The 25,791-nt window shown below is 42.5% G+C and overlaps 1 protein-coding gene across 1 annotated transcript in view; it reads right to left on the minus strand.

The window, feature by feature from the left end:
* Positions 1-797: 797 nt before the first annotated feature.
* SLC2A12 (solute carrier family 2 member 12) overlaps positions 798-25,791 on the minus strand; it is a 30,947-nt gene continuing 5,953 nt past the window's right edge. Inside the window, exons 2-5 of the mRNA XM_032101782.1 lie at positions 22,572-23,888; positions 4,587-4,709; positions 2,318-2,450; positions 798-1,086 (exon numbers count right to left, since the gene is read on the minus strand). Coding sequence (XP_031957673.1) covers positions 990-1,086; positions 2,318-2,450; positions 4,587-4,709; positions 22,572-23,888 — 1,670 coding nt within the window. The 3' untranslated portion in view covers positions 798-989. The remainder of the gene's footprint in view (positions 1,087-2,317; positions 2,451-4,586; positions 4,710-22,571; positions 23,889-25,791) is intronic.

Genomic DNA, 25,791 nt, shown 5'->3' on the forward strand with positions numbered 1-25,791 from the left:
GAGTGCCACATCCAGTAGTTTCTTGAACACTTCCAGAGATTATGACTTCACCACCTCCCTGGGCAGCCCATTCCAATGCTTAACTGCCCTTTCAGTGAAAAAATTCTTCCAGATACCCAGCCTGAACCTCCCCCGGTGCAACTTGAGGCTGTTTCCTCTCATCCTGTCACTGATTGCCTGGGAGAAGAGGCTCACCCTGGCCTGGCTACCCCCTCCTTTCAGGTAGTTGTAGAGAGTGAAGCATTTAATGTCCCACATTAAACAATTTGACTATGTTTTCTGAGGAGTATTTTCTAGGTCAATGAATCCTGGCCCTACTGAGAAAATGTATGTAAAATTCCTCTTACAAGTTGACTGTGCTTTGCATTATAAATAACTAAGTTTAGCTGAACAAGATCCTTTTCCAAATCTTGTTAAGCTGAATCCTAAATTAATTTATAAAAAGTTCATATCCAGTAGTTCTGCACAAATGTCATCGTTTACATTCCATAGTTGTCCATTTTCTGTTCCACAGCACTGTCTCCCCTAACTTACCAACAGAGAGTTGTTAACCCTTTTCAGACCCATTTTTGCTAGCCTACACAGACCTGTCTTTGGTAGGCTCCTCCTATGAGACTCTTTCTTCTCCTTGGCACCCCAGTTCTTTGCACTTCTTCCAGACTGAACTCTTTTTGAATATGGATACGAGAATTGTGTGCGATATTCCAATTTCCATTCACCTTCTGTATGTAAGAGGTGAGTGACCTCAGGGGACGTGAGGGATGCTGGTTTGAAACAGGCAGAGCCTAGATTTCCAGTTAGTTACAAACTATAACAATCTTTAATGTTGGCTGTAAACTGCCACTGAGAGACGTTCTACCAAGAAATAAAAGAGATAATATCTCGTTTATAATAATGATACCGTGTGTCCCATCAGAGTGTGAGCATCACAGAACATTTTCCTTTTTTTTATCAGTCTTTTGGTGAAGGTTGCTTTGCTTGCCCCGTGTCTAGTAGAGCTGCTCTTTCTCTCTCTTGGCAAGTTGCACCGGCACCAGTTTCTCTCTGCGCTGTCTCACCGCGCACAAGGGCGTCCTCACGTATTTCCTGCAGAAGCACAAAACCCCGCACAGGTTGGCCACTGCATGCAGCCGGCAGAGCGCTCTCCCTGCGGCTCACACCTGCCACTGACAGCGGAGGAGCCCGGCAGGACGGCGGAGCGCACCCCGGAGCCACCCCAGCGTCCGGGCCTCGGGATGCTCCGGCGGCTCCCGGGATGCTCCGGCGGCTCCCGGGATGCTCCGGCGGCTCCCGGCGCTTCCCCGGTTGCCCGCGCGGGGGCGGCCCCGCCGCACGCTCCGCCCCGAGCGCCCGCGCACCGCCGGCTCCGGCGGCTCCGGCTGCGGCGTGGATGTGTGCCCTGCCTTAAGGGGAGGGGGAGGGACAGCCCGAGGGCCAGCGGCAGCACAATGGTTAGTCCATAATTAGTCCATAAACAACCTCCTTCAAGCCTGGCTGAGTTGCACATATTCCCCTGTAATCTAAAAAATACTAATACAGAATGACACTAAGATGTTCATACATTAATTACTTTTACTACCAAAAAAGAGGTATCTAGACTAGTAGGATAGTTTAGGTGGAAAAAGGCCTCTAAAATCATCAAGTCCAGCTGTTAACATAACACTGCTATCTTCACCATAAGACCATGTTCCCATGTACCAGATCTAGATAATTTTTGAACAGCTCCAGCAGTGGTTATTCCACCACTTCCCAGGGAAGCCTTCTCCAACACCTTAACCACCCTTTGAGTAAAGACATTTTTCCTAATATCCAATCTGAGCCTCCCCTGCCACAACTGAAGACCTTTTCTTCTTGTCCTGTGACTTGTTGCTTGGGAGAAGAGACTGACCCTCACCTGACTACAACACTCAGTAAAGACACAAGAAAATGCCCATCTACAACACCTATCAAAATTCACATGACACCCAGGACAAACCAATTTGAGATACAGGATCTCTCCTTCCCATTTTCTGCATGCAACCCAAGACACACAGTCCTAAATGCAAGATCAGAGTTGCCCTCCCATCCAGGAATACCAGACAGCAAAAGTGCTGGGGATCCAGGCTTGGCCACAGGTGTTCCTTAAAGGAGTGCTGAAAAACCACCTTTCCTTCAGCACCAACAAAATGTTTGCTTGGCTATTGAGATCAACATGTGCAAGCTCAAGCCTTGAGAGAATCAGATTTTTCCCACATGGCTTCCTTTTTTTCAATATGTGGCACTGAAAGGCTTTGTCCCTCTGGCACCTGGGCGATGCCGTTGCATGTTTGGTACTTACTGTTTAGCTAGTTCCATGGATATTTGCTCCAAAGAGCATCCTTTTGTCTCTGGTATAAACACGATAACAAAAGCCAGTGATGCTAGGCTCATTATTGTGTAAATGAAGCACACCCAGGACAAGCCAATGAGCTCTACAAAGGAAGAAAACATATCTTTTTTAATTTTCAAATATCGGGATTTTTCTTCCTGGTGCTGTTTTATAGGATACAGCCCCTAATGCACAGGAGAAGCTAGAAAGAATCTAGGCTGTTATTCCTAGCTCACATAGTTTGAAAAGGAGGAGTGGCTTTGCTTTTTCTAATACACATTATGAAAGAAAATTGATGAACCCATATTGCCTCATTTAGCAAGAACCTATTGGTTTATTTTGCTTGTGGTCACTCTGGATGAAAATGGTGAGTAGCCATTGTTACTGCTTTGTGGGAAGGCAGTGGGGATCATGAATGCCTTGAATTTTTGCCTGTGTCTGGTTTTGGTGCACATTCTTTCTTGGAGCAAATCCAAGCATTTTTCACACTGTTACAGTTGTCTCCAGCTAATCCTCCCCACCTGTCAGTACCCAGCATTTGCACTGCGAGTCATGGGTGCTGTGCCAGAAAGTGATCCAAGAGCGGACTCCTAATGGGGCCATCCAAGAACTAGTGGTTTTCTGAGCCTACAGTGCAGGGGCAGGTAGATCCTCGGGCTGTGGGATGCACTCTGCAGCCCCATTAACCCTTTTCCCTGCTAAGGTAAACCTGGACAGCTGAGACATTTATCAGTTGTGTCATGACCTGAAAACTGCAGCTGAATCTTCTAATCTAGCTGGTACCTCTGCATCAGCACCTAAGTGCAGATGCTGCTGGCCACTGTCACCTCCACGTGTATTCATTTGACAATAGAATTCCCAATTCTGCCTTTCTGCCATAGACAAGCAATGTATATGTTCTTGTACTTACACTTTCATAAATCCAGATTAGACCCAGTTAAGCCAAGGGAGTTACTGCAGCTTTACAGTGATTGAAACTGAGACCAAACTAACAACAAGATGCACATTAACAAGTAACACTGCATGACAAGAGGGGACAGGGAAACAGCTGACACTGAGCACCTGAGGTCTGCACTAGGTGGTTTTGGGGACATTTCCTTAGGAGTAACCCAAGTCTGGTCAAAGGACTGAGCAAGTGTTAGCAGCTGGAGTGCCTGCATTACGCATTTTCTCGTTTGGTTTTGTCCAAAAGCTTGTGCAGTTCAGGAGTGCAGTTCTGCAATGCAAACCAAAGTGCAGTGAGTGGGAGCAACTGGATGGTTTCCTTCTGAAGAAGACCCTTGATCCAATTAAAGTGATAGTGTGAACACAGTGAAGTTTACCTGTCATATTTTTCCAAGTTAGTACTTGGGATGGAGGATGTTGGTTTTTTATTTCTCTCTCTCTTTTTTGTTTTTTTTTAGGAAAGAAAACACAAATGTGAAGCCCATTTTAGTAACAGATCACACTAATTTTCAAATCTGTCTCGAAAAACATCTAACGGGGTGAAAACAACCTCGACTTTTTATCAGTTGATTGTCTGCCTCTGGTGGAGAGTAATTTAGACTTAAGGGAAACCTGGAATTCTGCTCCCTTATATATTTTGATTTTCAGCACATATATCCTCACAATAAGACTGAAAACTAAACTTTTCAAAGCCTTGTATAATATAAAATCAGAAAAAAAATTTGCTAATCAATAAATTTTAGCATCACCATTTAACCTTCCCCTTTGATTATCATCACATTAGAAGTCACTATATGGTAGTCCGCTTTCTCACATTCAAATGTGGAAGACTTTTACCTCACAAAGACATTTTTTTCTAAGGAAAATTTTCTCCAAGCCAAGACATTCCTGTGAAAAGGAATGAATTAAATGGAATTGTGTTTAAAAATGTCTGATCAGAAAAGATGTGGTCTGATCTAGAACAGAACTTGCATTGAATTTCAGAAGATGCAGGACTTAATCCTAAACATTATTTATTTTCAGCCTACTAAGGCAACAGTGTCTCCAAAACTTGAGTTTCACAGCCTGTGGAGTTGATGTGCAAGGTGGTCTGACAGCCAGCACTGTGAGGCTGAAGTTAATGGCACGAACACAGAAAGATTTGGTGGGAATGGTGAGGTTACACCGACACCTAAACAGAGATCCTGGCTCCTGGGGTATCACAGCTGCAATTTTAGCAACGTTGTCTGTATAGGAGAGATTTATTTTTCCCACTAGGAGAATATCAGCTTGGAAGGACACAGAGAAATCTTACCAGTTACAGTCAAAAACGTCAAGGAGATGAGGAGATTTATACCCCAGTTCATGCTAGATGTCAAAGCCATGGCCCGTCCTCTGATCCCAACGGGGAAAATTTCACTCAGGACCAGCCAGGACACTGAAATACAAGGAAAAAAATGTTGTTTTTGGAAGGATGGCTCTCTTTGCTGTACACGTAGGATTCAAGTGAGGCCACCTGAATGAATAAGTTCATTTTCAGGGGGTTAGGTTTGTGAGGGCCCATGCTCTGCAGGCAGCCTGTGCAGCAATCAGCGTCACCCCAGGTCACCATCCCTTCATCCCTGCCCGGTGGGTGCCTGAGCCAGTGACAGGTGGCACTGGAGTGGGAAGGTGAGCTCTGACTGCACATCTGGGTATGAAAGTGAGTTCTGATTAAGTAACTCTCAAGTGACATAACACTAATGGAAGTAGGGCAGCAAACCAAACTAATCTTCAGCCTCAGAGGGGCACTGTGTGTTTATACCACCTTATAAATCAACCTGCCACACTGAAGTATGCTTGCTATTCCAGCTCTCTGCTCCGTATAAATGAGATTGCTGAGGCATAAATGAAGAGAGAGGGACTGATTTTTGACTCCTTCATATCACGCCACACCACACCACAGGTGATCTAAATGCTGGTGTTGCTAGCTCACAAAAGCAAATTCAGACATGAAGAGCTGGCTGTGTAACCACCTTGATAGCAAGAGCAAAAAGATAAAAGGACACTTTTTTGTACCGTTCCTGATTATCAGAAAACAAATGAAGAAAAACCCACAAACAAGCAAACAAACAAAAAGGAAACCCAAAGCCTAGCCAAAAACCCACTCCACCCTCTCCTTTTGTTGACAAGCAAGATACATTAACAAGAGGTTGCTGTGTGGAGAGGTTGTGGGTTAGCAGATGACTGGTACAAGAGCAGTGAGGGACACATGGATGAGCTGTGTCTTCAGGCCCTTGGACGTGGCCATTATAAATTTCTCCTCTATGCTGTTATTTCTGCACAATGAGAGATGGGAGTTTACACAGAACACTTGCACTGGGCAGTCTAAAATATACATTTTAAAAATAGGCTCCTGTGTGTCTAAGTGTGTTTCACACTGTACTATCCCTTCAGATGCTTGCAGAATTCCTGTGTGACAGCACTGGTAAGAGTAGAAAAAAAAAGTTGTTTCAGGAGGAGATGAAAAAGGAAATGGGAAAAAACCCCTGAGTTAAGAGACAACAGAGAAGATCTGAGCAAATTCTAGATTTCTTTGTACCATAGTTTGAATTTAATTTTTTTTTTTTTATGGACTGGCCCAGATTTTTATACTTTTTAGAGAAAAATAAAAAAAGCTTCACTCCCACCATGGGATTGACTCAGAAGAGGGATAATTTTATTACAGAGAATCAACACCACACTTCATAATGGCCTAACCCTGTTGGGCATAGTCAAGTGGGCATAACACAGCCGCCACATCTAACAGTAGCTGTAGAGAGGCTTTTTTTTCTTTTTTTTTTAATGACAGGGATCACGTCAAACTTTAGCGCACTTGCTGCTGACAAGACAAACGTTGCTGTAAAGAAGCGCCCTGGGTGCATTCTGTGGTGTGCCTACAGACGAGGCAGGAGCAGAGAAGAAGCAAGCTGACTCCTCAAGCAAGTGTTTTTCCCTGCCAAGCCAGCTAGCTCTGCACCTGAGCAAATTCATGGGGATGTCATGATTGTATTTTGCTCCTCCTCAGCACCAGGGCTGTTGAAACCAGTACTGTTAGTCACAACACCTGAAAGCAAAGCAGCAAGTAAGCAAGAGGCAAAGGAGCCCTTCTGGGTGGTGCATGTGCAGCCCCTGCAGTTCATCTCCCCAGGATGGCCTGTCAGCCAGCAACCAAGCTCAGCTGCAAAAATTATTACACATCAAAGACTGGCAAAAGACACACTTACCATCACATTAGAATTAAAATAAAGGTTGAAAGACTTCAAACCCACTTTTTTCTGGGCATAAACCAACCTCCAGGAACAAAGCAGCGTTCTGGGCACTGGAGGATGGCTCATGCTGCAGCTGAAATGTGTGGCACTGTGGCAACTCCAATACTGTGCAAGGACAGACTGGCCCTTTCAGCCTAACTGATAATTTGTCTGGAGGTTTGAACCGTGTTGTTTTCCTGTTAAGAAACCAAAATACTTGAGGATCTGTATCAGCTATAATAGTGGTTCTCTGCTTTTATTGCTAAACCATGACAACCACTTCTTTAGTTCAGACAGATCCCACCAAAACACCAGGACTGTTCTTCATGTCTGCTAGTGGTAGCTACACCCACTGGCATGGCACTGACCTCTGCTTAGCTGGCAAGCAGTGGATAGGCTCATTCCCCTGGGGAGAAAGAGCAGTTGTAGAAATCTGACACTACAGCCTGTTTACTCCTTTCCCCAAGCTGAAGCAGCAATAACCATCGATTCTTTGCTTTTAGCACCTCTCTGGGATTGTGTTTACTATTTGTACCTTTGCCAAAAAGCAGCAGCTGCTGTAGGCATGGCAGAGATGTGACTTGCTCTGGGGAAGCCAGCAGCTAGGTTCAGGCTCCCATTCATAATGACTGCAGCTAGCTTCTGCGCTGTGCACACAACACTGCAGAAATTTGATCTTCAGGCTCCCAAAGTCACTGCCAAGCCACCCGTGTGCTCTGCCTTCACCAGCCTAATCAGTGGCATTCTACAGGGGAAATCAGCTTGTCCTTGAAAAGAGGATACAAATACCCCACTCCATCCTCCAACCCCTCCATCTGCTGTGTCATCTAACAGTATTTCCAAAGGATGCTGCGATAGTAACCACACTGCACACACTCAGTAGCTTTCAATGTCTGCTCTGGCCACCCCTGGCTGGTGTTAGTGGAATGGATGGAAAAAGAGCTGCCGCTCCCCAGGTCAGATGTAGGTAAGATATGAGGCTAAGGGCTGGACAGCACGATTCTCTGTGCTTGATTCAACAACTGTGGGATTTGTTGCTGCAGGCAGTAACTCACCTTTGCTGACCCACAGTGTGGTGTGTGTTGACAGCAGTTACGAAAAATTGTGCAGTTTAATGGTCCTTTGTTATGGTACAATACAGAGAAAAGAACACACACTGCAAATGCAGACAGAAATACTGCATGGGGTCAGAAAGCTTAACTGTTTCATTAAATATCACAGAAACTAGATGGCCTGATATTCCTTGCCCAAGTGGAAAGAGCAGAGGATTCAGATATAATAAACAGCACCATGACCAGGATGGTGACATTCACCTCTAAACAAAGTCACAGGGGCTGTAAAAGCAGGAAACAGAATAATAATGGAAGATTTCAGCTAGTCCCATTAAGCCTGAATAAATCACATAATGGAGAACTGTGGTGGGAGTACATTTTACATATCAGAGATGATGGTTCCTTTTAGCACTTTGTTAGATATTTAATGAGAGAAAAAAAGGCAAATCGTGCTTCAGTGCTGAACCTGGGTAGTTCAAGATGCAACCATGACCAAGATGCTCTGTTATACTGGTTATAACATTTAAAATTCAATATTTTTGTTGAAAGGGAAAAGCCAAAGCCTACCACATTTTGTTTTGAAAGGAGAACAATAGTAACATAAGCCTGCTTTCTATAAAGATTGGGGTAAGGGCTTCAGTGGTGCTACAGAGAACGTTAAAATTACATGGTTGAAGGCTTAAAATACACATACAACCAAATAAATGAGAAATAGCTCAGCACAGATAAACTATTGAATAAAGAAAACTGTTAGAAATAGGAATGTACCTTTCAAAAACGTGTACGCTGTATCCAGACAAAGCAAAGACAGTATGATAGCTGAAATGTTACTTGTGATGTCATCATCAGGCAGCTGAGTATTTTGAGAGTGTGATGGCTGAGAGGGTGAGAGACCAGGGTCGGAGGCAGTGACATCCCAGCCTTAAAGAAAACATTCCATTGGGATGCAGGAAGGGGACACCCTGTTAGACTGTACCGAGCTCCTGGCTGGAGCTAGGATAAAGCGGAGTAATCTCAGCTGAAAAGGGGGATGTGTACAGTGTCCTGAAGAAGAGTCCTAAAGAAAACCATGTCATTTTGAAAGAGTTAAGGAACATGGGGTTAGAAACGATGAGCCACTGTGCTTTTCAGTCTCAAAAAGCTTTGGTGTTGTGGGATAGAAGAGTAGTGGGTTTAGTCCCACTCTAAAAGATACAAATCAAGAGAATCCATGTGAAATTACCGGATACAGCAGTTAGGTGAGGCAGAAGGATATGCTTTTTCACACAATGTGTATTTCAGCTGCAGAACTCACTTTCACAAGATGCTTCCGATGTGAAAAATATTGGTCAGTTAAATCATTAAATGCTGGGTGTTAAAACATTATTTCTCCATATGTGTGGAAAAAGACCCATCCAGAACTGTTGTTCACAATAGTAAAAATAAATCCTCAATATTTTTCTTGAGGTTTTCTAAACTACAGATAGGCAGCAGGACAACTGTGCATGCTGCGTGGGCCTTTTCTTCTGCATTGTCTCTCAGCACTCGTTATCGGCTATGGTTGGAGGCAGGGTAACACACTGATTAAGTGGACATTTTGTTTGAGCCAGCATGGCCAAACTAACGAACTTTATACCTCAGCTGCAAGCAAAGAAACATCTCAAACTTCATGTGATGTCTTCCTTACTTCCTTACTTTACTGCTATGCAGTAAATAAATTTTAAAAAAAGAGAAATTAACATACTTACATCAGAAAAGCAGAAAAATCTGAGAATAACTGAGAAATACCATGAGCTTGAGGGTGCTCAACATTCAAGTGAGGTAGATGAATGAAAAATGTCCTTGTTTTGACCTTTTTCTTGCCAGGAGGTAGAAGCAAATTGGAAGCTGCTCAGCAGCTCTCATTAATGAAATATTAGATCCCCTCAGTATTCATTTGCTGCTTAGCATTTTTTTCCCTGTACCTGTATTGTGTGAGATCAAATTCTTTATGGTGAGATTTAAAAAATGGCCATTGCAATACTTGAAAGAATTCAAGTTTCTGAGGTATAAGCTCTGGAAAGTGATTAATTTGACTTACAGCTTAGGAGGGAAGTAGGCAGAAGTATTTTAGACTTTGAAAAGGAGGACTGGGTTGTTAACAACACAAGGTCCAAGAGAAGATAAAGAAGGGATTATCCCATGAAGTAACACAGACAGACCATCTAAGAATGTGTAACAAATGATCGGTGCTGGGGAAGGATGCAAACAAGTCACTGCAAAGCTGCCAGGAGACAGCCGGACTTGGCTTATGACTGGCTTTGCCAAGACTAGATTTTTATTCCAAGCTTTAGAAACCCAATAGGTTTTTCATTTTCCTGGCTTCTGGCTTTGCTGGGTATTACCAGAAATAGCCAGGTGGCCAACCACTTCCCAGTAGAGGCCAGGTTCAGTAGTATCTGGTCTTGATTTCCAAGGACACGCTGGATGGCACAAGCCTTCATATTGTGTGCGGTGATAAGGTGAGTGCACCTGTGAGGGCACGCAGAACTGGGACAGAGCTGGGCTTGGGGGGACACACCTGCTGCTGTCACACACCAGCATTGTCCCAGTATGGCTCCCAGCACCCACATGATACAGCCCTGGGCAAAGCTTTCACAGCAGATCCAGTGAAAGTCATCTGGGGGACTGGCAAAAGTGAGGGATGCTTAGACTGGAACAAGGAGAGGGTGAGAGGGAGTTTGTCCTTTTCCAAAGCAGATAAAGGAGATATGACACACAAAAAGTGGACTTAAAACTCTGCCCAAAGTTTTGTGCAAGAGGCCAAAGCAGATGATCATGACTGGTGTAAAAAACTATGACTTTGCTTAACAAGAGCCATTTTTCTCTCTGGCTCTGCCCCATAACATGAGACTAAAGTGGCTGCTCAAAATTAATAACTGGCAAATATAGAGCAAATGAGCAGCTGTATTCCTTTGGAGAGCATGTAAGCTGTCAGCAAAGTGCCAGCCTGACAGGGTCAAATCCTACCCTGTGTGTGCACCTTACAAGAAGTGGAATTGCTGTACTGCTGAGAGATGGGGGAGTCAGGAGAAGCCTCAGCTAATCTCATGCCTCTGGCTGCATCCTGATCTCTGCAAATGAAGGCAATAAATATGTACTTTAATTCTATGGCTGCCAAGGTGCTTCTCTCCAAGCAGCAGACTACTGTTTGCAAGATACCGGATGCCACTGATGATCCAGAAGGAGCTGACGTGGTGTGGCGAATCTAAATTCGTTTCCTTTTCTTCTGGTACACCACAATTCTGTTTCTAATGGTTAACCCTTTAGGCTGACTCCTTGCAGTAAGGATTCCATTAGTAGGATGTATGGAATTTAATCCTTTTTTCTCTGAGTCTGTATCACAGTACATAAAAATTGTTGCCCACTGTTTGTACTATTTGCATCACTATCTAATAGACAGGCTGAGCACTCTCATGTGTTTTTTTAAGGAACCTTGCAGTGGACCATTGAAATCACTCATGCCTCCTCCAGCTTATGTTAGAGCAGCAGGAGGGGTTTGGGGGAAGATACTGATTCCAAAGCATTACCTCCTTCATCTATGCTCTGGGCCACTTGAGAAGGAGGCCAGTGAGATGTAATTTACATCTGGTTTTCCTAGCAATCCTTCCTCCCTTAACCTTCTCACCACTGTAGGTCTTCATTTTAATACTTTTTTTTTCTTTACTACTCAAATTTTCAGTTCCATGAACTTGAAAGAAATACTATGGTTCATATGGGCTTTCCTTTCAAATGCAAGGTGTTCAATATATCCTTAAATCTGTTTTCAGTGGTCTTCAATTACTGTCCATTTTCATCTAGAAAGAATAGTCACAAACGAGCTTTCTTAGAGGCAGTGACTCCCATCCAAAGGACTACTGGGCAAGTAGGCATAGATATATAAGGATCTAGAAATGGTAGAATTCTCTTAGTTAATGTAATTTGTAGACCATCTTGCCCAATAAAAGTGTTCAGCAGCAAATCTATCAGTAGAATTGTCCTGGTTTCAGCTGGCAGAGTACGTTTTCTTCTGAGTAGCTGGTGCAGTTTATTATGAGAACAATGTTGATAACACACTGACGTTTTACTTGTTGCTAAGTAGTGCTTTCCCTAAATCAAAGAGTTTTCAGTTTCCCATGTTCAGTTTTCCATTTCCAGTGAGCAGGTGCACAAGAAAGTGGGAGGGAGCATGGCCAGGACAGTTGACAGGAACTGGCCAAAGGGATATTTTGTACCATAGAGCATCATGCCCAGGTTATAAACTGGGAAGAGTTGGCCAGGAACCACTGATCACTTCTTAGGAAAGGTCTGCCCATCAGTCAGTGGGAGGTGAGCAATTGTATTGTGCATCACTTGTTTCTCTTCGTTTTTATTCTTCTCTCTCTCTGCCTCTCCCTTTTCCATCACAGTAATTGGTATTGTTGTTATTATCATCATTATTATAACAGGAATTATTCTTTTTGTTTGTTTGTTTCAATTATGAAACTGCTCTTATTTCAACCCATGAGGTTTAACATTTTTTTCCAATTCTCTTCCCCACTGGGGAAGGGGCAGGGGAAAGAGTGAGCAAGCAGCTGTGAGGTACTTAGTTGCCAGCTGGGGTTAAAAAAGAAGAATGCATCATAGCCTTACTGTTGGCAGATATGTAATAGTCTGTACCTCTTTTCAGGTACCCTAAGAAAAGTTGTTTTGAACTGATGTATGAGATGACAATTCTGTTTGCAACTGGATATCACAGTCACCATTTCTCTCATCTTTCGTTAGACACTCAAATTCTCCCATCAAGACAGAACAACATGCAGAGCAGCAGAAAGAAAAAAAAAAGAGAGAGAAAAAAGAAAAATTTAAGCAAGCTTTCAAGGGAGAATGTGCTTATTATAATAAAACACATATTGCCATCCAAAAAAGGGCCTTTTAATTAAAACCTGAAATATGTATTCCAGTTTGTAGGTGTTTATTTGTTCAGAATATTGAATCCAGGATAATCCTTTGAGGCATTTGCAGAGGAATGACTGCAGAAGCCAGAAGCCCTAATACATGAGGAAGCTGGTACATTAATTAGTTCGGCTTATCGCATATTTCACTTCTACAAAGTATGCAGAGGAGAAATTACCCAGTTGGGTGGCATAAGTGAACCTGTTTTTCCAGTATTGAAGGGCTAATGGTGGTCCTTGAGGGGTTGCACAGTAGAAAAAAAAACGGTATTGACACATCAACTGGGGGCAATTTAGGCCTTTGCTCTTGAAGAACAGAGATTTATTTGTGTGCATGCCTCACAAAACTCCCAGTAGATAGGATAAGCAACCTTTTACAACAGTGACTTATTTAGTGAGAGGCCTGTGGTGATCCAGGTTTTTTTAAGTTCATCACTGGAAACTGCTGCCCATGCTTTGCTTTGGTTGCTGCTAGAGGAAGGCAGTGAGAAGGAAGGTGTGAAGGCTCTGTTTTCAACCATCACAAAGTGCCTTTTAGTTCTGTTTCTGTCATAAGAGTTTTCTGCACTTAGGGTTTATTTTCAAAGGCAGCAGAAGCTGGGTGCCCTTCTGCGTGCCCTTGAGATAATCTTCCTGGCTTTCTTCCCAGAGCTCATTGTGGCACAGAAACTTGGATGCCATGGGAGAAACAGTCTCCTGACTTCATGCACTAACTTACCATGCTCTCTGCACTTTGGCTGACAGTCTCACCTCCCTCAGCAGTGCCAGTAAGTTATGTGATTGATTGCACATTTTTACCTTTTTGGCATAACTGTTCTCTTATACTTCATAATACATGTTTTAGTTTCATGAACTTCACAAGCAAAATAAAATACTGACTTTGTATTTGAAGTCCTACTGACAGTTTTAGCTTTTGCACAAAGCTGGCCCAAGATCAGCTTGCCTCTAAAAAATTCTTCCCCAGCCCTCTTTCCTGAAGGAAACTGAATTTTATGAAGTTTGACAGATGACCTGCAAACTTTTTCACAGATTTCAGTATCACAATGGTCTTGTCTCCTAGAACATGGTTAAGGAAACAAATGTAAAATCTTTTATTGTCTTTTATATGATTATCAAATAACACTACTATTTACGGAATGCTTAAATGTTTAAATTTGTCCCATAAAATAAGAAGGGCAAATGTGACTAATGTTAAACAGCCTTGACTACCATACTAAAAGCTTCTAAAGAAGGATATGCGAGGCTCTCTTGACAGTGCACCACTTTACTGAAGATAATGTTGCTGTGGAACAAAAGAGCATGGTTAGGCCCAATTACTAGCTAGAATCACAGCAATATAAATTCCCTAGGGGGTTTTTATGAAGTGAGTCTGGAGGTAAAATGCTTCATTTTGACCAGTGGCTACTAACTAATATGAGCTAAACTTTAAAAATGTGCATGACTTTAAGCACAGGCTCTATTCCTCTTAAGCAGCACCTTTATATCAATGAGTTTACTAACATAGAACTATTAGTAAAGAGATATTTACAATATCCAGAGCATGAAGCTCAGAATACTGACTCAAAACCCTCTTTAAGTGGAGAATAACATACCAAATCACAGGTAGTCACCTACATTTCAACAACAGATTGAACCACTGTCGTTGCAGAGACACAGAAAGAGTGGCTGGGGCATGGTATTGTCTCTGCCTCTTTTCACAGTACCCAGGGCTCTGTCGCTCAGAAGGCAAAGTGCTTGGCCTGATCCACCAAGACTTTCCCTCATTAACATACTTAGAGTGACGAACAGGAGCACAGATGTCAGGGAAAATGATGTCCCTGATTTCAGGTGTACTTCACGATACAGTTTAAATTCAGTCTCAGGGTTGAAATACAGTAACACGTAATAAAATAATTAAGAAGCTCCCACTGACATTCCCATGTCTCATCATTGCAAAAGCAATTTTTCCTTCTTATGACCTTTTTGACATTTAAAAAAGCCCCCCAAATTTGTAGGTTTTATCAAGTGAGATAAGACAAACCTACTCATCCGATTATTTTAGAAAGCACCTTCTGCAATTTGAAATCCTATAATTAACATCCATCTATCCAAAAATATCTTAAATTGGCTTGCACTTCACTACTACCAATCAGTCTTTGAAAAGGCAAACCTGTTCCTGGGATAGCTGATGTGTTAACAAGAGGCTTCAGATAAACTTTATCTGGGGCAAGGAAATAGGGAGAAGTGGGCAACTTACAGTTCTTGCTTTATTTTTCATTTTGGTATGCAGCTTGGTAGTACAGACACAGTGTGAAACAAAGGCCACGGGAGGCACCATCTGAACAGCACAGGAATGACGAACTAGATAAGCACTTGGAGTATGGTATTCAAACCACATGAATGCATGCATTAAAAGATGATTCAGTACAAATAAACAGTGCTAGGAATCTTGTCATAAAACAAAGAATCCAAGATAACTTTTTGGTTATCTGAAATAGGACTTTCTGTACCATTTTTCAGTGAAACATGCACATTTCCAAGGTTTATTATCTTGATTAAATTCCAACGTAGCATTTAAGCACTTGATTGGCTTTGAATAATTGATTTAGTCCTCATCACTATCCCATTTTCCAGAGTAAACCACAAAAAACCATAAAACTGATGCTTCTCATTTCTGTGACATTTAAGGTCAGGCCACAGCTGCTCTGAAAAATGAAGAAATTCAAAAATAAAACATTGTAAACAAATGTCATGCAAGGTAATGTTGAGCATGAATGTCTGTTAATATCAGATTCCTGTGCACTATAAATTAATACAACAACCACATGCTTTGTAAAAGCCTGAAATACGGCTTTAATGTCAAAGTTATTGATGTGAATGCTAGATATCTGATTTTTTACCAGTGTTTTCCAAGACAGTGCAAAACCATTAAGCTTACAATATTTCAAAACACAGGAACAGCCAACTAAATCCATGGAGGGTTCAGAATTTCCACACTGATTGTTTTCATTCCCACAAGATTTTTCAGTTTCAGCAGAGCATTTGGTGGCCAAGATTAAGCCCAAGACCATTAAGGAGAAGAGAAAAAGCATCCTATGCAATCTGGATTGTCAGGATGGCAAGAGATACGACCTCTGTCATCAAGTCCCTGGGCTGTTCAGTGTCATATGTCAAAGCAGGTATTCTGGGTTCTGTTACAGATGCATTTAGTGACTGAGGTGAAAGACACATAAAAAAGTTCAGCGTTTAACTGTGCTAATGAATCATGCTTTAACTCAGGTAGCCAGTTAATCTAACAATCACAGGACCAAAGTCAAAGGGACTAAATTTGTCTCCAGCATAGTTCTCTGAGCTTTAGGGCAGTGTTCCAGCTCTGGGTCTTGGCTTGCTTAGTCCAGTGAAACACACAGAGAGAGACCACCCCAAACCACATAAGATTGTATAAAAAAGACAGCGATGGACTGAAGATGGACCTACTTCTTCACCTCTATGAATTTCACTTTTCTTGGGCTTTCTTCCAATCTCCTTGATCTTTCTTGCTTGATCCTTCTTCCCCACTTTCCCCAACATGGGTTTAAAGCTGCATTTAAATGACTCCAACAGCTTACAATAAGATGTAAAGAACACAAGTGGGTTTTTACGTGGGAATAGAATAGAATAGAATAGAATAGAATAGTTCAGTACAAAGGGACATACAATGATCATTAGTCTAACTGCATGACCATTTCAGGGCTTACCAAAAGCTAAAGCACACTGTGTGTGGAATGCTATCACACAGTCTAATTTAGTTTCCCAGTCACCCCAAAGTCCCTTAACAGCCAGTAAGGAAGGGAGCATTGCGCCAAAGAAAAGGTCATAGATTACACAGGTTTCACAGAATATTCTGAGTTGGAAGGGACCCACAAGGATTAACAAGTCCAGCTTTTAAGTGAGTGGCCCATACAGGGATTAAATGGGAGTTGAACCTGCAACGTTTGTTTTATTCACACCATGCCCTGATTTAGAGAGCAGGGGTCTGAAAGCCCCCCATTGGTGGAGAAAATATTACCCTTTGCTGATAATCTGAGGAATCTGGCTCCTGCATCAGTTAGATTCCCAAACGTGTTGAAACATCTGTTCCATTTTAGATAAAAATTATCTCAGTTTTAAAGTATTCATTCTAGCTGATACAAATTTAACTTGGATATACTCAATATGGCAAATCTGCCTAGGTTTAAACCAGACATGGACATCTGTCATCCTAAACTATGCTTTCATCAGCAAAAATTTGCTCTTGAGTTGTGCTCTAACAAGGGGCTTCCCTTTACCAACTTCCCTGCATGGATTTTTTCCTCACAGGGCTGAAAACCCACACAGAGAGTTCCCACAGCAGTGAGATGGTGCATGACAGCAGGGCTTGCTGGAGAGCACCGTCCCTGCACCTTCCTGGGGAGATCCAGCCTGGGGGGCACAAAGCCCCAGTCCTGGGACTTTCATGTGGGAGGAATTTAACCAGTGTGAAACTAGTAAAACAAGAAGGCAGGCTTGGTGGCCTGCCACCCTTCCCTGCACTAAGACAAAGGAAGTGACTGTAGAGACCACAAGCCCCTGGTTTGTTCACCTGTGTTTATCCTCTCTAGTGCCTGCTCCAACAGCTTTGAATCTGCCTCCTGTAAGTGCCTCTGCATCCACACAAGGAGAGAAGGGAGATGTTAGGGGTACCCAAATGCAGGAGGAGCTTTAGTCTGAGGTGACCGTGAGTCAGTGGTTGAGAGTTCATTGGAGAGACATCCTGGGGGGAAGTGCTGCCCCCCAAAACTGCCCCTCATTTTGTGGTTCCTGTGCTTGCCCTCCCCTCGTACATGGTCTGCAGACATGGTCTGCATCCACTGTGGGTCTGGACCTCACAGCCCTGGACACTGGTGTGTTGCTCCCACAGCCAGCTGGTCTCCTGTTTTGTAGGTAATGTACTCACTTCAGAAGCTAAGAGGAAAGTCTGCTGTGAGTGGAGTGATGAGAATGTAATTTTTTTCTAGTTTTCCAATCAGAAATATTCACCTGATGGCTGAGGCCAGCAGATGGCCGCAGAGGGTACAATATCCCAGTCTGAGAAGGCTTCCTGTAGATATTTAATTCCACTCTTTAACAGGTTTTTAGCAATACCAAAGTCCAGCCAAACCTTCAAGTACTCACTCATGGGAGCTATGCTTCAATGGGACTGCAACAGCAATGTGGAAAATCAGGGTTTGCAGTAGGCTCTACACCCCTCTTCCAAGACCTGGTTATACACTTAATATGTTGACCATAAGTATGTTGAAATATATTTTGGGGTTTATATCTACGTGGATAGGAAAATGTGGTATTTCTTTGTGCCAAACCCTGAAACCAGGGAACACTTCTCCAGCTGCAGACACTGACTTGCCTTGAGTGTGTTGTGGCCACAGCAATCTGTGTGTAAAGAAGGCTCTAAGTGCTTGGGGCGGGGGCATCTCTGCAACTCTGAGGTGTCACCTGAAAGGGGAGCTTGTCTCCAAGAAAAGAGCTCTAGAGTTTATCCCTTGGCTTTGAAGAGCCACACAAAGCTGGCAGCTGCTCTAGGACATGAAGTAATAGAACGTCTTTGTCACGGGTTGGCAGAGACATAAGTACCTCTGGACTTTATACAGCTAAGTTTTGAGGTTTTGAGGATGATTCATGTCATGAAATTGCCCCTCAGTCCCACTTGTAGGTGTTTTTGTGGATTTTCATCTGCAAGCTCAGCATGAAATGCCATGAAGCCAGCAGAGCTGATGTGATTTGCTCCAACAGATTATCCCAAAGTTCATTGGCCAACTGCCTAAATGCTTTTGCAGTTATAAAGAAACATATTTAAGAACTTGCAGAGGAAGAGCTCTTGTGCAAGGCACCAATGCCATACACGCAGTCCAAATGTATACATTTGACATCCCTCTCTCATTAAAGATGTTCCTCATTCCACACCAAAAAATCCCTGAGATGTCAATGGATTCCCTTCAACTTCACTCCCACGATATGTGTAAAGAGGTACTGCCCGTTTTGCTCAGTTGCCTTTAATTTTCAAGAACAAATTCAGACTGGGAAAAGAGATGCTCTGTTTGGTCCAGACTCAGTCTGCATTACTTGCTTCTCAGCCTAGGATTTGCTGGAGCCACTCTGATTTATTTTTGACAAAGAGCATTGCCTTTAGACCACATTTCATCCCTGCACACTTGTGTGTGGTGCCACTATATTTCTCCCAGCTACTTACTGGTGAGATCATCTCATTCAGGAAATATGCAGGAAATATGGAGGGAAGTTGTCCCTATTCAGTATTTGATCAAAAATGCTGCAAAAGGAGATTATCAAGGCAGAAAAGCAGCTCTTTGGTAATGAGTGCAATCTGACATCTGAATTTTGTTCATCAGGTCTGCGAGGAGAGCAGCAGGGCTCTGGGCACTCACTCTGTTTCAGAGAGGCTAGACCTGCCCTACAGTTGCTAACCAAGAGAACTCTCTTGCACATACCCATCCAAACATAGGAATCCCCTAGTAAATGTCTGATAGCCCAGGAGCATGGCTTTCCTTATTCCAGCATCTCAACATGTTGTATCACACAGAGTGAAGGAAGTGACACCTCTTTATGAGAAAGGACCTCTAGATTTTGCCCCTCAACTGGTTTGAACAGAGCAATTGGCAAATGAAATGCTCTAAAACTATTTCAGTTAACTCTCTGTCATTTAGTAAGTGGTCATGCATGGTCATGGCCCTAACTAGATTTTTTCTGTGTGTCCTTTGTGTTAAATCAATTTCCAGGGTCACACTGACTGATCACATTTTAGCTTGGGTCATGAACTGGTGATCTACCTTCACACTGCACTCATCTCATTTGCCTGCACTCGCTGATCCCTGTGAAAGGCATAGCAGTGCTTCTGCCAGGCTCAGATTCCTCCTGTCCCTCCCCTGTCCATATACAGCAAGTTCCAAGGCTTCTGTTTGCAAACGTGGCCTGCAAACAATGAGGAGCTCCTCGCTCTCCTCACCGTTCATATGGCAGCCAGGAGTGGTTTCTTTGGGGCTCTGCAGGTATCATTCCCTCGTGAGAAGGGCTGATCCTTGTTTGACCTTTTTGACACACAGAGAAAGGTAACCCAAGACGAAAATGAGTGTCAAGTAAGCTCCCTTGGCTAATGACTGAATGCCTTGAAATGCCTCTGCAAACACCCCAAGAGAAATGGCACGTGCTGTTCTGTGGTGTGATGCAACACTGATTTGTTGCATCTACAAAACGTCCCCATAATTGTGTGAAATTTAGTGTGAACAAGCGGTTGAATCGCAGTTCATCAAACATAATTAAACTGAAACAGAGAAGCAGAAATACCCCTTTTATCTTGTGTAAGGGCTGATGATATAAATACAGAGCACCCCAGAATCAAAAAATTGACTAAGCAGATGCTTGCTAGTCTGTGAATTCTTTTATAATGCAAAAACGACTTTTATCTCTCACTGTCTATTTTTGACTGCTCATCATTGTGCTGTCTGGGTGCTTTGATAAATGGCAATAAACATATTTAGCATATGTTTAGTTCATTAAGAAAATCAATCTACTTTCTGTAATTTGGCAACAAAAGAGAAATCATGGAAAAATACATTTATAAATGTCTGCTATGCTAATCTGGACTGAACTATCTCTGTGACCAGAGTAAAAAAAAAAAAAAAAGAAGAAAATGGGTAAAAAAAAGTACAAAGTAATTAAAAAGAAGATGATAGAACTCAGATTGTGTGATCTGTCCTGTGAAGAGTGTGAAGAGTGTGTCATTTCCTAATGGTGCTACATAAAGCCTCCTTTATCCCCACAGAACATAATACAGCATGGACTCAAAATAAAGTGGGTGAATTTATTCCAGAAAGGGCCTTGTGGTGTGGAAGGAAGAGAGCAAGACCTTCTCTACTCTTTGTCCAAAGGATGCTGATTTGATCTACAAAGAGAGGTGTCCCCAACACCACCTTCACCTTAGCCAGCCATTGCATGGAGGCAGGCATTGCACGGAGCATGAGATGTTCCCATTGAAAATACAGTGGCGCAAGGGTTACAGTGCTTTTGTCCTCAGGTGCCCCAGGCATCGCCTGGACACAGCAGCCATCAAGTGCAGCCTCAGTGCCTCTTTCCCATTGCTGAGTAGACAATGGAGAACACTCTGGTCCAGACTGCAGACCACGTTTAGAGATGAATAATATCAATATGTTAAAACTGTTGACTAAGCAGAGGGGCTCATTTTTTTCTTTATACTAAGAAAGGTTCACTGAGGGTAAGAAAGCTAGGCTTTGAAAATACATTCAGGGATTAGGGCTCCAAACAGCAGATGTTGTAGGCTGTATTTGAGACACAAATCATAACCTTGCATCCCAATCCAGACTATTTGAGCATGATAGATCCTTTGAAGATTCCAACAATCTCTTGGTTCTCCAACCCTTGCATTTTCTATACACTGTAAATTTTAACTGAATAGTGTACTTTCAAAGGCAGGGAAATGGCTTGAAAGTACAATACCTGTATCTCTGCTAGACCTGGCCTTCACTTGCTAGGTAAATGCACCTGTCAGTATAAATTTCCTCACAGTGGTTTTATATGTCATTTCTCCATGATGGAGCTGAGAGGGTGCCTGTTCTTTCCCATTTTCTGTTTGAAAGCATTTGAGTTCTCAGCTCAGGAAAGAGGTCAAAAAACAAGCACTGGCCTCAGAGACTCCTCAGATCAGCCTGGAAAACATGTCAGTTTTTGTAGCCCTCAAGAAAATAGACATTGTTCTCATTAACTGTATACTAGGCCAACTCAAATGACTAAGAACCCATTTACAGTCAGGTCACCAGGAAAGCAGATTTCAGCAGGAGGCCAAGACTGAACATGTGACCCCACTCTAAGGGTCATTAAATATGTGTTTGAAACACCCAAATAAAAGTTCAAGTAACTTCTTCTCTTCAGGGTTTCATCCCTGGTTTTGAACCTATGTCATAGAAAGCAGAATCCAGCCCCAAGACAATCTTCAAGGGAACCAATAATGCTGGAATAACACAGTCAAGCTTGCTTCCCTGGCAATGAATGCTTATCTCACACTGCTCTCCTGGTGAGTAATGTTTAAAATAAATAAATACTGCAGGAGAGTTGTTGTTAGTGCAATTGTTGGGTTGTACCCTTGTGGCAAGCTTTTTATCATAATAGTACAGAAGAATACAGTTTGTTTGCAAGGTAAGTTTGAGCCAGGGTGCAAAAGCACATAAAGTCTGTTAATAAATAATGAACTGTGCATGTGGGTTTTGCAGAGTGACTTAAAAAATTGACCCCTTCGAAGTACAATGTTATGCAAGTGCTATTGAAACAAAACAAAAGAAAATGGAGAGATTTAATTTCTAGTCCCTTGGAATGACAGACATGGTCTCCTTTGGAGAGAGTGGGACCCATGCAAGTGCAATGGCAGCTGCAGCAGCACCTCGGCTGTACAGTAACACACCTTTGTGTCCTTCCACTGGTGGTGTTCCACACAAGTAATGACAGTGGTACTACAGCTTGCTCATGAATTATGATACCTTGAATGTGTTTTCTACATCTGAAGACTATTACACAGTCAGAGAGACAGATCCTCAGTCGGACTCAGGTTGGTATTTCATGGATTTGATGATGTCATACCATATAGAGGTCTAGAGCTTACCATTATCTTGGGTTTATGAATTAGCAGCAGCAAATGCCTACACCTTAACCTTCCCAATGTAAGGACACAATAGACTAGAAAGAGGAAAGAAAAACAGGGGCTCCATAATTTTGCTGTACAAAGCTAACAGCAGTTCTTGACTCGAAAGGGACCAATTAATTATACTGAATGGAAGGGAGATCAGGTCACTGACCTTAATGGGCAGGGCCTCTTCCTAAAAAGTACATGCCAGGCCTACCAGGATGGTCTGTGACAATACCAGTGCGTATCGGCAGAAAACACTGCTTTGGCCAACTTAGGAACTGCCTAATGCCAAGCAGGGCATGTCATCCCCCCCACTTAATAATGTAAATAAATCATTACAAACAGTTAGAAAAGTGAAACACTTACTTGGTCCAAGACCTATGGAAAATGCAGCAACATAGACAAGCAGGCTGGCCAGTGAGAGCCATTTCAGGACAACAGGGACCTCCCCACTTTCCATGTGAGACCCTGTTGTGCTTTTGCCTCCTGCTGGGGCAGTCCCATTCAGTTCTCCTGTCCTGGCAACATCTGGGCTTTGTACATCAAATGACAATCTTTCTGCTGAAGCCATACTAGCAAAGAGGTCCTCGAGACTCCCATTGGTGACAGTGAAGTTTCCTGGTCTCTGGAGAAAGAAATCCTCTGGAGATTGGCTTCTACAGACCTTGGTGAAATTCACATGTATGTTACGGTTCACTAAGCCCATAGTGACCAATGATACTGCCATAACAGAAGAGCCAATACACAGAAAAGTTTTACTTCCAACTTGATCCACAAAAAACGTGGCTGGGACTGTGCTGACCACTTTAACCACCCCAACTCCAGTAGAAGCCAAGCTGGCAGCTTCATCGGTCTGGAACCCAACTGACTTCAAAACAGTCGATGCATAAAATAAAATGTTGGGTTGCCCAGTTGTCTGCACAAAAAACACTAGAGTGAGTCCTACCAGCATTCGTGCCCTCATGTTGTTTTTTGAACGAAGCAGGTCCAAGAAACCATACTGATGTTCATCTTTCAGGGAAGACTTAATCACAGTAAGCTCTTTAGTAGCATCTGACGTTTCCCGTAGCCTCTCCAGTACTTTTCTCGCCGCCTCATCGTTATTTTTCATGACAAGAAACCGAGGGCTTGGTGGAAGGAAATACATGGCAATAGCTTGCAAAGCACCTAATGGAATCACAAGTCCAAACATGTACTTCCAGCCGTGAGATACGCTGGCAAACGCATAATTTGAAATATAGGCAAAGAGAATGCCTATCACAATCATGAGTTCATTTAATGACACAAGGAGGCCTCTTCTGTGCTGAGGGGCGATCTCGGCAATATACACACATGTTGCAATTGATGATAACGATATGGAAATACCTATGGCCATCCGGCCCACAATGAGTATCTCGTATGATTCATAGGGCAGCAAAATCAGACTACCCACCACAAGTAAAGAAGATGCAATAATTATAGCAAGTCTCCTTCCAAATCGGTCGATAAGAAATCCACCAGTAAGGGATGCAAATAAGGCCCCAAAAAGCAGGGAACTTACAATGACTTCCTGCTCTTTGCAAGAGAGTGCTAAAACACTACTCATCTGAAGAAGGGCTCCAGAGATAAGGCCCAACTCATAACCCATCAGAAGTCCACTTACAGCAGCAATAGCAGAAGATAGAAAGGTGAATGTTCCACAACCTGATAAGAAAATAAAAAAAGTTGAAAGAGTGATTTCTGCTGCATTCTGACAATTCATAATAACTTTATTTGATATACCAGTTTAAAAATCTCTCTGTAACTTTTAGGCAAATCAGTTAGGTACAATACACATCCAGTAGCAGTGGTGGCATAAAAAGCTATTTCTGAAAAGAAAAAAAAGTAATGAATATAAAATCCTCTTTAGTTTTAATGCTTTTGTGTCCCTTATCTTCCTGATCAGAAGTCAATAAGGTTTTAATCAGGTCCTAAATAATTAAACCTTCTGCTTCAGAATATCATTGCAAAAAAAGCAATGTGAGAAACAATTTTTGCCTTGAGATTTTTCAATGCTTTTCCTAAGGTGAAGAAGTCTCATCCTCCCAACTAGTACAAGCAAAGCATAAATTTCTTAGCCAAATTGTTTCAACCTTGACTTGAATAAGTAACAAGTTTTCCCTCACCACTTATTATTTCCTTTGTTTCACCTGAGGATGACATGAAGGCTGCTGGTACCATTGTTTTTATTTTGCCAAATGGAGACTTATTCAATGAGCACCAGGCTGATGCAGCTATCTGGGATATTCTAGGGAAACTGATCTTTGAGGCAAGCTCATGAACTTTCTGGGCTTTGCTCATGTCTAAACTCAGATTCTTTGGAATATCTTGATCAAATATTTTGCACCGCTTTTGACAGCCATAGTGTCAGGAATAAGAAACAGATGATGAAAACAATGCAGATTATATGCCTTTGAATGTCCACTTTAAAACAAACTCATTTTACACAATTGTGATTCATTGTTTATTGTTACAAGATAGATTTGACTGATCATATTCTACTAACTGTGAAGCCTTTTGCACCCTAAACCTTGAGGAATATATCAGTTTGTTATTGTTGGTCTTGTTCTCTCTCCCAGCATGATTTTCCTCTCATCATGATGTTGGCTGCCACACAACTAGGAAAAGAGTAAATTGACTTCTGATTTTCCAGTTAGTTAGAGAGATGGGATGGGTCAGAGGAAAGGTAGCTTTTGCAGCATAACAGAGTCCATATTTAGTTAATTCTCCTGGAGCGAGTGGTATATGGTCTAATTGGAAATTATACACAAAGTTTGTTTATTTTTAGCTTATTTTTCTAATGCTTTAAGGCTCTTTGATCACACTGACTGCCCAGAGTTCCTTGCCAGTAACTTTTGAGCACTTTGATGAGGATCAGTCCCATTTGACAGAGGATATTACATTTCAAAAGCAAATCTTGAACAGAGAGAAGGAGAGCAGTTACATCTGCGCTACTAAAGTAAACAGCGCCAGAGCCCAGGCCCAGACCCTGGCATGTGGCCATATATCCTACTAAATTGCTGGCAGAATCCCTGGTACATTTGCACCCCAAACCACTTTGTGTTCTCCTAACAGCTCCCAGAAGCAAACAATTCCGCCATCCCACCCTGCATCTACTCCACAGGCAGACGGATTGTTTTGGAGGGTAGCGCAGTATAGCTGTGAGCAATGCCTCCGGGGTCAGAGGAGATGTGTAAGCCCATTAAGTCTATTAAGATAAGTATCACCTAACTTAGAGTTAGCTCTCCTAACTTTGAGCAAAGCAGAAGCCAAACAGCTTCCGAAGCCCAGAGACACTGAGTGCACCAAATGCGCCTCAACTCGCTCAGCTGCTGAGCTGGTGTGGCTGGCAAACCAGAGACAGATAAGAGGTAGGAGAGAAGCACATGGTTTTTGTCTTGATGGGTCATAAGGACACAGGGGGAATGGGATTACTGTGAAAAATCTTTCAGACGGTGGGGGCAGGGGATAGATTTATTTGGATGGAGATGGGACATCTTGAAGAAACTATCAGAAACAAATTTGCAAAATGCTCCAATGATGGAACAATCTTTTTTATATTGTTGTT

This window comes from Corvus moneduloides, chromosome 3 (assembly GCF_009650955.1).
Source record: "Corvus moneduloides isolate bCorMon1 chromosome 3, bCorMon1.pri, whole genome shotgun sequence".
In the NCBI taxonomy this organism is placed as follows: domain Eukaryota; kingdom Metazoa; phylum Chordata; class Aves; order Passeriformes; family Corvidae; genus Corvus; species Corvus moneduloides.